At 41.5% G+C, this 14,313-nt stretch overlaps 1 protein-coding gene across 11 annotated transcripts in view; it reads right to left on the bottom strand.

Annotated features, from left to right (window-relative positions):
- rhot1a (ras homolog family member T1a) overlaps window positions 1-14,313 on the bottom strand; it is a 99,190-nt gene that overhangs the window by 39,449 nt on the left and 45,428 nt on the right. For all 11 annotated transcript variants that reach the window (XR_005457898.1, XM_038776352.1, XM_038776356.1 and 8 more), the window contains 6 exons: window positions 13,181-13,282; window positions 12,555-12,653; window positions 7,839-7,947; window positions 4,113-4,233; window positions 1,318-1,402; window positions 61-206 (listed from right to left, as the gene is read on the bottom strand). Coding sequence is in view for 10 of the 11 variants with exons in the window: in XM_038776352.1 (XP_038632280.1) it covers window positions 61-206; window positions 1,318-1,402; window positions 4,113-4,233; window positions 7,839-7,947; window positions 12,555-12,653; window positions 13,181-13,282 (662 nt within the window). In the remaining variant the exon portion in view is untranslated. The remainder of the gene's footprint in view (window positions 1-60; window positions 207-1,317; window positions 1,403-4,112; window positions 4,234-7,838; window positions 7,948-12,554; window positions 12,654-13,180; window positions 13,283-14,313) is intronic.

Consider the following 14,313-nt stretch of genomic DNA (forward strand, 5'->3'; position numbering starts at 1 on the left):
TAAATAGAAAACAGATAAATAGAAAATATTATTCGAAAATCACAAAGGAAAATTACTCACGTCCATTGGCAAATATATCCCTGATAAGTGACCCATCCCTTGTCATTGATACAAACAGTATTGTTGACGTCTGGACCCCAAGGCATGTAAGGAAACACTTTAAATAGGTCTTTTAATTCATCAGGTGACAATGCACAATCCCGGTCCTGAAAAACAACCCAGACGAATCTAGTTAAACAACAATTTGGCTTTTATACAGTGCCCTCAACAGAATATTTTGTTCCAAGGTGTATAATCAAACAAAATGATCACAGAGTCAGAGGAGAAACTGGAAGAGATGATTAAAAGCTGGATTTGAAGAGGTATGTTTTAAAATGGGTCTTAAGGTAACTGGAGTTTTAGAGAAATTGAGGGAGGGAAGAACTTGGGAGGCCTAGAGAGCTAAAGGCATCACTGTCACTGGAGGGGAAAAGGGATTTGAGTATATGTAAAAGACTAAAGCTCAGAAAGCACAGATTTGTGGGGCGATTTGTAGGACTAAAGGCAGTTACAGAGAGAGTGAGGGACAAGAAGAACCTGAAAATGAGGATGAGAATTTCAAAATGTTATATACTTGTGAGCACAGGGATTTGACATGGGCTTGGATCCATCTGCAGAGTTTGGATGAGTACAAATTTGTGCAGGATGGAATGCCCGTCTGATGATGAAAAAAACTACAGAGGAGGGTTTTTAGAAGTTAATGAGCTGAGGCAGTGATGTGGACAAACTTTGTTGTGGGAGCAGAAGTAGGTGGCCTCTGTGATAAAGAGGCTATGGAGCTAGAAGCTCGGTTTGAGGTTACTAGGATGCTACAGCATGAAGTCAGCTTCGGTGTAAGACAGTGGCCAAGAAGGTTGATTAAGTTAATGTGAGGGAATGGATTTTGTAAGAGTGGATAATGTAATGGCTTTGAATCTCCCAATGTTTAACTGAAGACAACTGAAGGCCATCCAAGAATGAATGTTAGTAGACAAGCAGACTGACAACACAGTTGGGATGGAAAGAATCAACATAGGTGGTGGAGAGAATAGAACTGGGCATCACTGTGCATGTGGGGAAATTGATGCCATATTCTTTTTGATGGTTGCCAAGGTGCAGCAGCTGAATGAAAAGGCCTATGCTCAAGCAGACAGGCAAGAATAAAGACGAGGAAGTAAAAAGTAAGGGTTTTACTGGGGACAAAGGCGCGGTTGAGTACTTTAAAAGCTGCAGAAGCAAAGAAAAAACAAAATCAGCAAAAAACTATAAATTATCAAAATGTTTGCAGATGCAGCTCACCAAGTCATGTTTGTCAAAGATACTTTGTAGGAATAGGTATGCATGATGATTCAGTTCAGTTGTGCAGTCCGGAGGAATTTTAAATCTGTGAATAGGAGGGAGAAAAATTAATCAGTCTTTTGATCACAATAAAGTCATACAATGTAACAGGATTATTACCGTATAATGTTCCCTCAGAACTGCAAAGCAAACCCAATATTCCATTACTGCAAATCTTGTGACTTTGAACAATACGACTAAATACCCTCAATTTTCATCATAATTTTTAAAAATTGAGCTGAGTAGCAGCAGTAAGATTGTGCTTAATTTAAAGGATCAAGCAGCACCATTAATCAATCTGGCTGATTTTTGTTTGCTCTCGCAGGGGAGTGAGTAATTTAATCAATTATTTTTAATTCCCTAGCATCTGATTTCTATTGGCCATTTTCATTCCAGATAGGGTGAAAAAAAAGCACTTCCTGAATCACTTTTGCTCTATCTCACTGTCTCCCCCTTTCATCAGTTTGAAAAGCATGGGTAGGAATCCTACATCCTTCCATGCTTTAGCATATTGCAGCAGTAGCAAAGTTATTTAAAAAAAAACGATTCTCCCCTCCCAACTAAATAAAAAATGGTTCTGGATGAAACCAGCATACGTTTACCCACAATTTCAAGTATTGTATTTCAATGTATCTAGCTGAAATTGAGCGGCATCCAGCAACCAATTTTAGCTATCAATGGGCGGCAATGAACAATTTGGGGACACAGGCACACTGAATAAGTAAAGGACCATAGCTAACCTGGTTTCCCTCAGTTTCAGCCCATTGTACTCCTGTGCACCCAGTACTGCCAGCAGATTACATATTGTGAATGTTAACTAAAACTAATTTTTGGATAGTCGATATTTTGGTTATCTACAGAAATAAATTATACCATTAAATGTACAGAGGTCAAAATCATACAATGTGGTACAACTTCTATTTTAGATTGTAACTTTGAAAAAAATTGCAATCAAATGTCTAAAATAGTGTTTTCAAAATAGACCTCCATACTTAAAACAAAATGCTTCAATAGCGGAACTGGCTTTGAGAAATTAGCTCTGTCTCACTCTCAACAATTCATAACCAATGAATCGTCAGAGTTTGGTGTTAAAGTGATCAGTTCTTTATGTTTAAACAAAATTGGAGTTGAAAAAGTACAAAGGTTACATGGCTGAAGGGGGGGGGGGGGGGGGGAAGAGAGAGAATGAAGTCTTTAGTCATGATTGTTTAGCCTGCATGGTGCATGGTGATAGCTGATCTTTTCCTATCCATCAATTTTATACGTTCCTATACCACTCGCAAGTTCATTTAAAAAAAAGGAATAGGAGTATCAAGGATATTGGATTCACTTGGAGAAACTCCAGTCAGTTACTCAAACTATTTTGAACTGCTGTGCAAATTCTGGAGCAAGAGGGTGCAGCAACTTAAAGTCAAAAAGCAATTTTAGATCCCCGAGAGAACAAATTTCACACATGGTCTAGGTTTTGACCATCCACTTAACATATGATCTATTAGGGTTTACAAACATTTTTTTTGGGGATATTGTGCAATGGATACTTTTCACTGAAGATTGAACTTAAAATATGCATTTTTAAGAAAAACATTTTTTTTGCACAAAATAAACAGTCACTACAAATCAAAGTAATTCATTGTAGATGAAGTGCTTTGAGATAGATGTTCGAAAAATAAACAGACAAGATCGTATTTAAATATGAGGTTTAAAAATAATTGCGACAAATGCATATTTATTCTTCAACCCCAAACCCATCTTCAGATAAATTGTATTTCAACTTTTGATTCAAGTTATCGCTTTTCTTTCTTATAACTGCACTCTTTATTGTAGACCCAGAAACTGAAGGCAAGAGGGATGGTTCATCCAGAAGTGATTTTAGAATAAAAACAAATTACTGTGGATGCTGGAATCTGAAACAAAAACAGAAAATGCTGGGAAATCTTAGCGGGTCTGACAGCCTCTGTGGGGAGAGAGAACAGAGCTAACATTTAGAGTCTGGATGACTCTTCGCCAGAGTAGTAATTTTTGAACATAACGGTAAAGTCGCCATAATCCCAGATGACCACAGGCTGCTTTCCTCTGTGAGGGGGAGAGCTGACAGGTGGTGGTTTAACCTGAGGATCACCACAACTCAGGTGAGGGGCAAGGTTGGGAAGGCGGGCTTTCATGAATAACCTCAGCCAGTACAGGAATTGAACCCACGCTGCTGGCCTTGTTATGCATCACAAACCAGCTGTCCAGCCAACTGAGCAAAACCAGCCCCAATTTTAGAATATCTTCCTTGCTGTTTAATATAAGATCATAGAACGTACAAGTGCAGAATGGAGTCCATTCGGCCCATCGAGTCTGCACCGGCCCTTGGAAAGAACACCCTACTTAAGCCCACACCGCCACCCTATCCCCATAACCCAGTAACCCCATCTAACCTTTTTTGACACTCGGGGGCAATTTAGCATGGCCAATCCACATCTTTGGACTGTGGGAGGAAACTGGAGCACACGGAGGAAAGCCATGTAAACACGGGGAGACTCCGCACAGACAGTGACCCAAGCCGTGAATAGAACCTGGGACCCTGGCGCTGCGAAGCAACAGTGATAACCACTGTGCTACCGTGCCGTCCACGGATGAAGAACAAATTATTTTTGTTCACTTTAGTCCCGTGTAACTTAGCACTATATTTATCTTTTACTTCGCACATATATGCAGCATTTATAAATCACTATTCTGAAGTGCCACAGAGAATACTTAGGTCCAACACCTACACCGGGAATAGATATTCATGCGTGAGTTCCAGGTCATCATCGTATCCAAACCGACGCAAAACTGTCCACGTCGTTTCATGTCGCCCTCTTTGAATAAATAAGGTATGCAAAAATAAAAAACCTGCAACACAGAGCAGAACAATCAATACCTAAGAAATTATCTCCTTTTCAAGAGCCTAAATTCACCTATCTACAGCAAATGGATCTGCAAATGGAAACTTCCATCAAATCAGTTCCAACAGCAAAACAATTCCATCTGGTAAGCGAGGAGAATTCTGAGTCTTAGTGACACTCTAGAGTGAACAATCTCTGCTGATATGCCAGCACAGTACTGACACTAAGTGCTGCATTGCTGAAGCTGTCAATCTTTGGATGAGACTCGAAACTGACTCGGATTACCCTACAGTCTATGGCACTATTTGACGCATGGATTCTCCTAGTGCCCTGGCCAATAATCAGCTCTTGAGGAACATCACCACCAAGAGATTGACTGTCTTTTTGTCTCATTGAGTACAACAACCATAAAATAGAAATAGTAAAGTGGCCACTGTATTTGCCTTCATAAATCTTCACACCAATTCATTCTAATTTGAGAGGCATAAATGTATACAAGCTATGACTTTCGCCCCTGGTCAAGGAGATAAAAAAGTCAGTTTTCACTGCTAATCATAGGCCTTTGATGAACCTTACAAAGGGACATCATTGTTCACGTCTTTGCAGGTTTGCCGGATATAAGATTATGTAACTAAACATAGTCCCTAAAGTAACTAAAGTGGCATGGTGGTTAGCGTTGCTGCCAGGGATCCCGGGTCAATTCTGGCTTGGGTGACTGTGTGGAGTTTGCACATTCTTCCAGTGTCTGTGTGGATTTCCTCCGGGTGTCCAGTTTCCTGTCACAGTCCAAAGATGTTCAGGTTAGGTGGATCGACCTGCTAAATTGCCCCTTAGTGTCCAATGTGGTACAGGTTAGGTGGGGTTGTAGGGATAGGGTGGGGATTGGGTCTAGGTAGGGTGCTCTTTCAGAGGGTCTGTGCAGACTCGATGTGCCAAATGGCCGCCTTCTGCACTTGTAAGGATTCTAATTATTATGTTTATAGATTAAAGTGATGCCCTCCCACCATTGAACAGTATATCCACATGTTATCTGAGCTCATAAATGAAGAATTGCTATTGTGGTTGAAGTGCAAATGAACTGTTACCCTTTGAGGAATCAGGGTGCATGCAAGGAGCAGGAGAGAGCAATACAATGCATAATTTTACGTAGATATAGAAACTTAAAAAAAAGTCACAAACAGTTATGATTAACAATCATTTGATTGTAGTCTCAACTTGTGGTCTCAGCCATTGGATGTCACAGCTCAAGTTGTGAACCAGTCCACAGCTAGATGTTCCTTTTTTAAATTACTTTATCAAAGTTACAAAGCCAGATTTCAGAGTGTGGACAGGGGCAAACCCCGAATCGAACTCCTTGCCTGCTCCAAAAACTAATTCAAATTGAATTAAATTCATGGCCCCCATAAGAGACATACCAGATCCAGTCATTACACCGGACCTCAAGCTCATCTTAGCCAAAAGCACAGCACACTATTGAATAATGAATTGCTTCCCAATACATGTTTTAGCCTGGCCAGTTTCTTCTGATACTACTGATTTAAGGGACTTTCTGGGTGGTACTTTACTAAGTAAACATTCAAAGTAAACCCCACTTTCAATTGCTGGATTCATTAAATGAATGCAATAATTCGAGTAATTTAATTCTTTCAGCACTTTGTTTATGAACCAACAATAAGAAAAGGAAATCTCCATTTCATTGGGAATTGTGCACCATGGAAGATGGATAGGATAGTGATCAGCTCAATCTAGTGGAGTCTTCCTGTGGAATTGTTATTAATGCCATATTGTGGCTATTTTATACATTTTCTTCTATGAAACTGGCCCATTGAAGGGAGTTAGCAGTAAACCTCGCAAGGACTACTCAATTGGCAATTGTGACCTCACATCTCCAGTCAGAAAAATGCCCTTTGTTCTCTTCCTCTCAAAGTCTGTTAGAAATACAACAAACCACAGATCTGAACCCATACCTGCACACATTTGCTACATCTGAAACAGGCAGAGACAGTATAAACTGCACTTGCTAGTGTTGCAAACAAGGCACCAAACACAGCGGGAGATAGGAATCATCACAAGAGTACAAGAGAAAGGATGTTACGCTGAATTTGTATAAGACACTAGTTAGGCCTCAGCTGGTATATAGAATCCTATCTGGGAGCCACATTTTAGGAAAAATGTGAAGGCACTGCAGTGTGCAGGAAAAAAAAAATCACGAGTGTGGATCCGGAATCCAGTAACTTCAGTTATGAAGATAGATTGGGGAAGTTAGGACTGTTTTTCCTTTGGGAAAAGGCAGCCGAGCAGAGGTTTGATAAAAGTGTTCAAAGTAACGAGGGGCCTAAATAGGGAGGATAGAGAAACTGTTCCCACTCGCCAAAGCATCAAGAATAAGGGGGCACAGGTTTAAACTAACTGGTAAAAGAAGCAAAAATGTGGCATGAGAAAAAACCTTTTCCACTCAGCCAGTGGTAAACGTCTGGAGTATGGTGGAGTCAGGTTCAATCAAGGTATTCAAAAGAGAATTAGACTGTTACCTGAAAAGGACGTATGTGCAGGATTAGCGGGAGAGGGCAGGGGAATAGCGCTAGATAAATTGTGCATTTGGAGAACTAGTGTTGGCTTGATGAGCTGAATGGCCTCCTTCGTGCTGTAACACTTCTTGCGATCACATACATAGATACCGAGGAGCAGGTCACTCTGTTGCCCCAGCAGCTGCATATAGTGCCACAGAGGAACAACAGTTGAAAGGAAAGAGAACGCCAGTAAAATTTAAAGTTGAAATACTTTAATTGGGGGCAGCACGGTGGCGCAGTGGGTTAGCCCTGCAGCCTCACGGCGCTGAGGTCCCAGGTTCGATGCCGGCTCTGGGTCACTGTCCGTGTGGAGTTTGCACATTCTCCCCGTGTCTGCGTGGATCTCACCCCCCACAACCCAAAGATGTGCAGGGTAGGTGGACTGGCCACGCTAAATTGCCCCTTAATTGGAAAAATTAATTGGGTACTCTAAATTTATTTAAAAAAAAGAAATACTTTCATTGCTCAGTCAAAGGAGAATTCTAACAGTAAAGATAGTATATGCATTTACCGGAGACAATTTACGAATACATATACGTGAATACACTCCCCTCTTGTGGCAAGGTCAGGCAGAAGCCTCCTCATTGAAGCACTCCCTCTTGTGGCTAGGCTAGCAAAAGCTCATGCTGACAAGAATTAAAACTTGCAATTTCTCCATAGCTTTGAAAGAGATGGCTGTGCTTACACTCGCCAGAGAATTAAAGTCGGAGTGAAAGTCAAGTGGCTGTCACTCATCCAGATCCCAAAAGCAGGTTACTGCCTCTAACATAGTTACAGCCTTTTTTTTTTTAATTAAAAAGTTTCAGCTTTTTCACATTTTGCTGCTTGGTAAAACACAGAGCTCATAACTCCATAAGTAAAACATTCTAGTGTCCAAGTTTTGGCACAGTTGTCTGCCATGGGACTAGAAGGCACACTGTTGTTGAGGCAATACTAGATTTGGGTTAAACACATCAGCTTTCTGAAAGGAATTACATTTACTGGAGGAGAAACATCAATTTTCCAAGAACCAACTGAGAATTTTACAAATGTAAAAGTTTACCTTTCAACGTCAGCCCGTTATCAGAAACACCATCACTCATGTTCTTCCGTACTACATTCTTCACATCTTCTAGGGCTTGAGGTGCCAGTGGGGTGTTGAAACAGGTTCTCTGAATGAAATAAAGATCATAAAGTTTACATACTGGAGCAAGTCCACTAACTGAGACAGTTGGGTGATGATTAACAGTAGGGGGTTGGAAGGATAATTTCACAATGTGCAGGGTTATCTCCATTCAAATAAGACCCATGACCTCCATCTGCTCTTCTCAGAATTATCTTCCTTTCTATTTATCTTTTCTTCAACTGATCAGAAAACAGCACCTTCAAGTGAAGATTGCAAGGGAAGATTTTATGTATCATGAGATTTACTAGGTCTGTGAAACGGTCGGATACTGGATTTTTGACTCTAATATGTTGAAAGAATTATGGCAGGGTTGTGATGAATGCAAGAAATTGTTATACATTATATTTTACTGTAACAATGTTATTAAAAGCCAAGGGTTGAAATACATACAAGCAGTATGTCTGCTAAAGCTGTGATTAAAGAGTTGTAAAAGCCAGGTAATCATGGATTTTAACCACTCACTTGTTTACATATGGATAGATAATGGAATATAGTTTATGTTTGGATGTTCCCTGGGGTGTAGATCATTTGTAGGGGATTGTGTATAGGCATAGCTAAGAAGGTCATGGGACAACTTAGTGGGAGGAGACTAGAGGCCACGTGTTTAGAATACATACAATATAATATAATTAATGGGACGGGCCAGGTCTCTCTGTAGTTGTGAAATATGGTGTAAGAGTTTAAGTCGAACAGAAGTTTGCCATTGGCCTTTAGAATGACCACACAGAAGGATTTTCAGGTTGTTGCTGAAAGGGTCTCTCTCTAAAGGCTGCACAGAGAAGTAGATTGATTGTTAACTTTGTGTGTTAACTTTATAAGTGGCTTAATTTGAATATTTAGTGGCAGGTGTAGATGGTGAGTTAAAGTTTCCCCCCCTTTTATCTAAATGAAATGAAATAAAAATCACTTATTGTCACAAATAGGCTTCAAATGAAGTTACTGTGAAAAGCCCCTAGTCGCCACATTCTGGCGCCTGTTCAGGGAGGCTGGTACAGGAATTGAACCGTGCTGCTGGCCTGCCTTGGTCTGCTTTCAAGCGATAAGAACTGTTTTAACTGTCAATTGTAAATCTGTTTCTAGTCGTTAATATGGTTAATTCTGTGTTTAAATTTAAATTTGTTTCACCATAAAAGATACCTATTGGTCAGTGCTATCACTCCTGTGACTTGGTAGTCTTCCCTCACAGTCTTACAAATTGCAAATTGTTGGGATTCTTATACAGTCCGATCAGGATGACTCATGTTAGTGACTGACAACACACCGACACGACAGCCTTCAATTTATGTTTATACAGCCTAAAGCTGAAGACACCAAGCTGTATAAAATTAAAATTCAAGTGCTGCTCTCTTGTAACAGTTCACTAAGGTGGTCCAGAGCTACATGCAGTGTTCCTATTACATTCTTCAATCCATGACCAAATTTTTCCCCCCCAATTAAGGGGCAATTTAGCGTGGCCAATCCACCTACCGAGCACACCTTGGGTTGTGGGGGCGAGACCCACGCAGACACGGGGAGAATGTGCAAACTCCACACGGACAGTGACCCAGGGCCGAGATCGAACCCGGGTCCTCGGCGAGTGAGGCAGAAGTGCTAACCACTGTGCCGCCCAACATTCTTAATCATGCCCCCTACATGCAAGCGCATTTCATTTATATTTTCATAATTAAATGACTTGTGCATGTGTGGTATTAATCTTTAATTTCTTCAGCTTATCATGGCTGGCACAAGTCACCAGGCATCTGGCAATACAAGTTGGCCAGTTTCTGCAAGGTTCTGATAAAGACACATTAAGACAACCTGTGGAAGTTCATAACTGCAGAGGCCAAGAACTACTTCATAAGATTCACTGAAACTGTACTGGACCTCTGAATTTTCATCTCTATTAAGCTACTTCTCAAGTAGTGGATGGATCACTCAGGAATTAATGGCTGAGGCATTACAGAGTCTAATCGCCTAGGCCACAAAACAACAGTAATGGTCTATCAAAGCATGAGCCAATTAATTGTCATCTGAAATAGTTATAGAGAGAGGTCATTTGACTAGAATGACCATTTCTGAATGTCTTTTATCACAACATGCAAGCTAAGCAGGAATGTGGAAGAAAGCTGCCAGTGGAGCAGTAACAATTTCTCTCCCAAGTTCAAGACCCTATCTCTAATGTCTCTATTAAATACAGAAAAGAGATAGAGAATTTTCAAAAAGGATCAGGAACAAAAATAATTGATTTTTGAAAAGGACTGATTCAATTTAAAAAAAGAGACTCATCTCCAGTAACTGCAGTTTACGTGGGCTTCAACTAAACTGAATTTTGAAGACGACAGTGGAAAATTCAGCTTCTGCCACAGATACCAGAGAACTCAAACAGTGAACGCTCGCTGATTTGCTGTTTAGCACAGGGCTAAATCGCTGGCTTTGAAAGCAAAACAAGCAGGCCAGCAGCACGGTTCGATTCCCGGAACAGCCTCCCCGAACAGGCGCCGGAATGTGGCGACTAGAGGCTTTTCACAGTAACTTCATTTGAAGCCTACTCGTGACAATAAGCGATTTTCATTTCATTTAAAAAAATCTTATAACACATAGCTGTAATCGGGCCAGAAAGTAACTTCCAACTGTACAACTTGGAATGTTGCATGTGTGCGTGCGCGTTGCGAAGGTCAGGACATGGATTTACCTTTTTAAATATTTTTCTATCTTTACCTAGGTGGGTTTTAACTCAAATAAACAACCCTTTTAAAGTCAAGGACGTCTGCCAGACTGCTTTCTTTGAAATCAGCGCTTAAATGGTTAAGCACAGACACTGAGTTACACCTTCATCCTTATAAATTCGCAAAATAAAACACGTCATGCTCAGACCTTGTACAGAAGAACAGGGGAGTCATTGCACCCCATCTCATTTAGTCATAACAATATATACCATGTGCAGTAAGGGACCCAGTGTTGAGCCCTGAGGAACCCCACTAGAAACAGCCAACCAGTCACAAAAATACCCGTTGACCGTAACTCTTTGCTTCCCGTCAATTACCCAATTTCGGATCCAGGTTGCCACTTTCCCTTGAATGTCATGAGCTTTTAATCTACTGACCAGTTGAAAGGTGGGTCCTTGTCAAAATCCATGTAGACTATATCGAATGTGCTACCCACTCTTCTTAACTCCTTAAAAAATGAAATCAAGTTAGTCAGCCATGACACCGGTGGCGTCCATGAGCTAATCAGTCACACACAAGGTGGCTCTTGCTTGGAAACTTCAGTTGGAAGTTTCTATCGGAGCAAGGCACGGTTTGGGGTGTTCTATCCGGGTGACTTTCAAGGGCAAAGAACATTACTGGGTAGGAGGTTTTCGAAGGATGGAGATAGGGGAACGTAGAGTTGGGGTGAGGGGTAGTTTGGACGGGGTTCTTGTGATCTCCAGGTGGGAGCTGCCATGCGAGCAGTAGTTGCTAGTAAACGGAAGCAGTGTGGGGGAGAGGTCTGCAGTGGGTACCAGGGGTGGGGGCAGTTAGGTAGCGAGGGGGAGGAAATGTGCTGGCGACGCAGGTGATTTTGTGGTTGGGTGCAAGAGAGGATGGAAAGGGAGGCAATTTTGTGTGGGGCGGACTAGTGGGGAGCTTGGTGGCAAGATTTGGGTTCGGCGGGGATGCTGGGCCTAAATAGAGAGGGGATTCAGAAACCCCCGGTGAGGGTAGTAACATGGAGTTTGTAGGGGTTGAACAGTCCAGTTAAACGGTCTTGTGTGTTCGTGCTCTGACAAGGTTTGAGGGCAGATGTGGTCATCGTTCAGGAGACACACCTACGGGTGAAGGACCAAAGGCGGCTAAAGAAAGGGGTGCATTAGGCAGACGTTTCACTTGGGGGTAAATTTGTACGCATCCAACTGGCACAATGTGGATTTTGTTAAGATGTTAGCTTCCAACCCGGACTTGGATTTGCATCAGCTGATAATGGGGGACAATTTCAATTGCATGTTAGATCCTGGGATGAATAGGTCAAGTCCCAGGTCAGTGGCCAGTTCGGGTATGGCGAAGGAGCTGGGGCTGCTTATGGACCAGATGCGGGCTCAGAGACCCGCGTGGAGGTTTGATTCAGTGTTCCTGACGGATAACAAGGTCGGTGAGAAGGTTGCCTTGGTGACAAAGAACTATGTGGAGCTTAACCATAACGGGGAAGAGGGCCAATGTTGTAGCTTTTACTACTGATTGCCCAGCGGTGAATCTTACTGGAGTGGAGGTCGGCTGTGCCGCCGAAGGTATCGGTGTGATTGGGGGAATATGGCGGAATTTCTGAAAAGGTTAAGTTCGCTCTCACTGGTCATAAGAGGGCTTCTCTGCATGATGGAGGCTCTTGCTGTCTCTATTTGGAGATCTGTTTGCCGCCAGTGGGTGTGGGGAGGGACATATTGGTGTAGTTCCGGGGAGAAAAAAGGGAAAATGACAAACTGAAATTTGGTGATATTTGTTTGTATTATTATGTTTGGAATAAAATATATATATACTTTTAATAAGTTAGTCAGCCATGACATTCCTTAATGAGTTCATATAACTGGCCATTCTAACTAGAAATACTATTTTGAGGTATGTGCACAGACTAGGTTTCTACCTGGAAAAAGTTGAGTTCTGCATCGTTGAGAATCCCATCATTATCCTGGTCTGATATCTTAAAAATGCGAGTGAGGGCTTTGACACAGGCAGGTTTCATCTGTAAGTATACAAACAAGCTAAGTTAGGTTCTACAGGTCAGTCTTTCCTACTTAACGTCAAATCAAGAAGCAAAACAAGAATGACAAAATTATTCAAATTAAGGCTTTAAGACCCAGTTGAAACAATGCCAGTGCTCGTCTGACTGCCAGGCTCCAAATTGATTCCCAAATTCTTTTTGCACAACTTCCCAATCTCTACAGGGCCAGAAATGAAAGTTAAGATCAGGTCAAAAGAGACTGTGAGAAAGCTTTTACACAGCAACTTGCACGTTGGGCAAAAAGAACTTTTGACAATCTATGGAATTTAGTTTAAAAGATAGTCATTGTTATAATTTAGCTGCTTTTGTGCACCCGTTTAACAGATGACTCAATAGTGGCCCTGACAGACCCCACAGAACAGGTTACCCTGCACAAAATTGTTCAGGGACTGATGTACGTTCAAGACAATGCAAATAGAGACAGTGCGTATGAGGGCTAAGATACTAGTGCATAGATATTCTTTTATTCAGTGTCTTTACCCCATTACCTCTTTCTCTTCTGGGCAGTACAGTGGACCTGTTGGGTGCAGAACAGCTTTCTGTGCATAGTAAAATAACTCCGAGATATTCTTCAAGTTTTTTGCTGAGCACTAGAAAAATAAACATTAATATTCATATTTTGCATATATTTAAAAATAATTCAATGGATACAGTAGATGTTAGACCATAGGATACAGAGATAGAATTAGGTAATTCGGCCCATCTAGGAGGGGGGAGGGGGGGGGGGGGGGGGGGGGGGGGGGGGGGGGGGAGGTCTGAGCAGAGCCTTATACAACCCCTGCTCTTGTATTCTGGCCCTCTCGAAATGAATGCTAACATTGCATTTGGCTTCCTAAATGGCAACTGAACTTGCGTGTTAACCTCAAGAGAATCCTGAACTAAGACTCCCAAGTTCCTATGTGATTCAGATTTCCAAAGCCTTCCCTATTTAGAAAATAGTCTATGCCTCTATTCTTCCAACCAAAGTGCACAACCTCTCACTTTGCCACATGGTCATAGAATAATCACAGAATTTACAGCGCAGAAGGAGGCCATTTGTCCCATCGAGACTGCACCGGCTCTTAGGAAAGAGCACCCCACTGAAACTGAAGTATTTCTTTAAAGACAGACTATTGATGCTGTTCGATCATTTATTTATGGCAAACAAGTCACGATTGTTACGCCAAAATATATTTGAAGCCTACATAAAGTTAAAATAACAATGCAAACATGCTGGACAAAAGGGAATTGAGTATGAGACACGATTGATTAGTTATTTGAAAAATTGTTTAGGAGTTTTGGACGTTGCTGGCAAGACAGTCATTTATTGCACACCTTAAGTGGCCCTTGAGAAGTTGGTGGTAGGCCACCTTCTTGACCACTGTAGTCCATATGGTGAAGATTGACAATTGTAAGACATTTGTTTCAGTAAGGCCTCAAACTAACAAGTGACATGGGCACAAGCACCTCATATCAAGAACCATTAAAATGGATAAATAAGAGGATTGAAAGCTTTCAGATTTATTACAACAGTCTGGAGATGAGGCTTTCCATAACTTCAGTGCTACAAGCTGAAGAGCAAGAAGGTACTTTCTGTCAAGTGAATATTGCCCTCTGCTTTCATTAAAAAAAATAATAAGTT

This window comes from Scyliorhinus canicula, chromosome 18, assembly GCF_902713615.1.
Source record: "Scyliorhinus canicula chromosome 18, sScyCan1.1, whole genome shotgun sequence".
Classification (NCBI taxonomy): domain Eukaryota; kingdom Metazoa; phylum Chordata; class Chondrichthyes; order Carcharhiniformes; family Scyliorhinidae; genus Scyliorhinus; species Scyliorhinus canicula.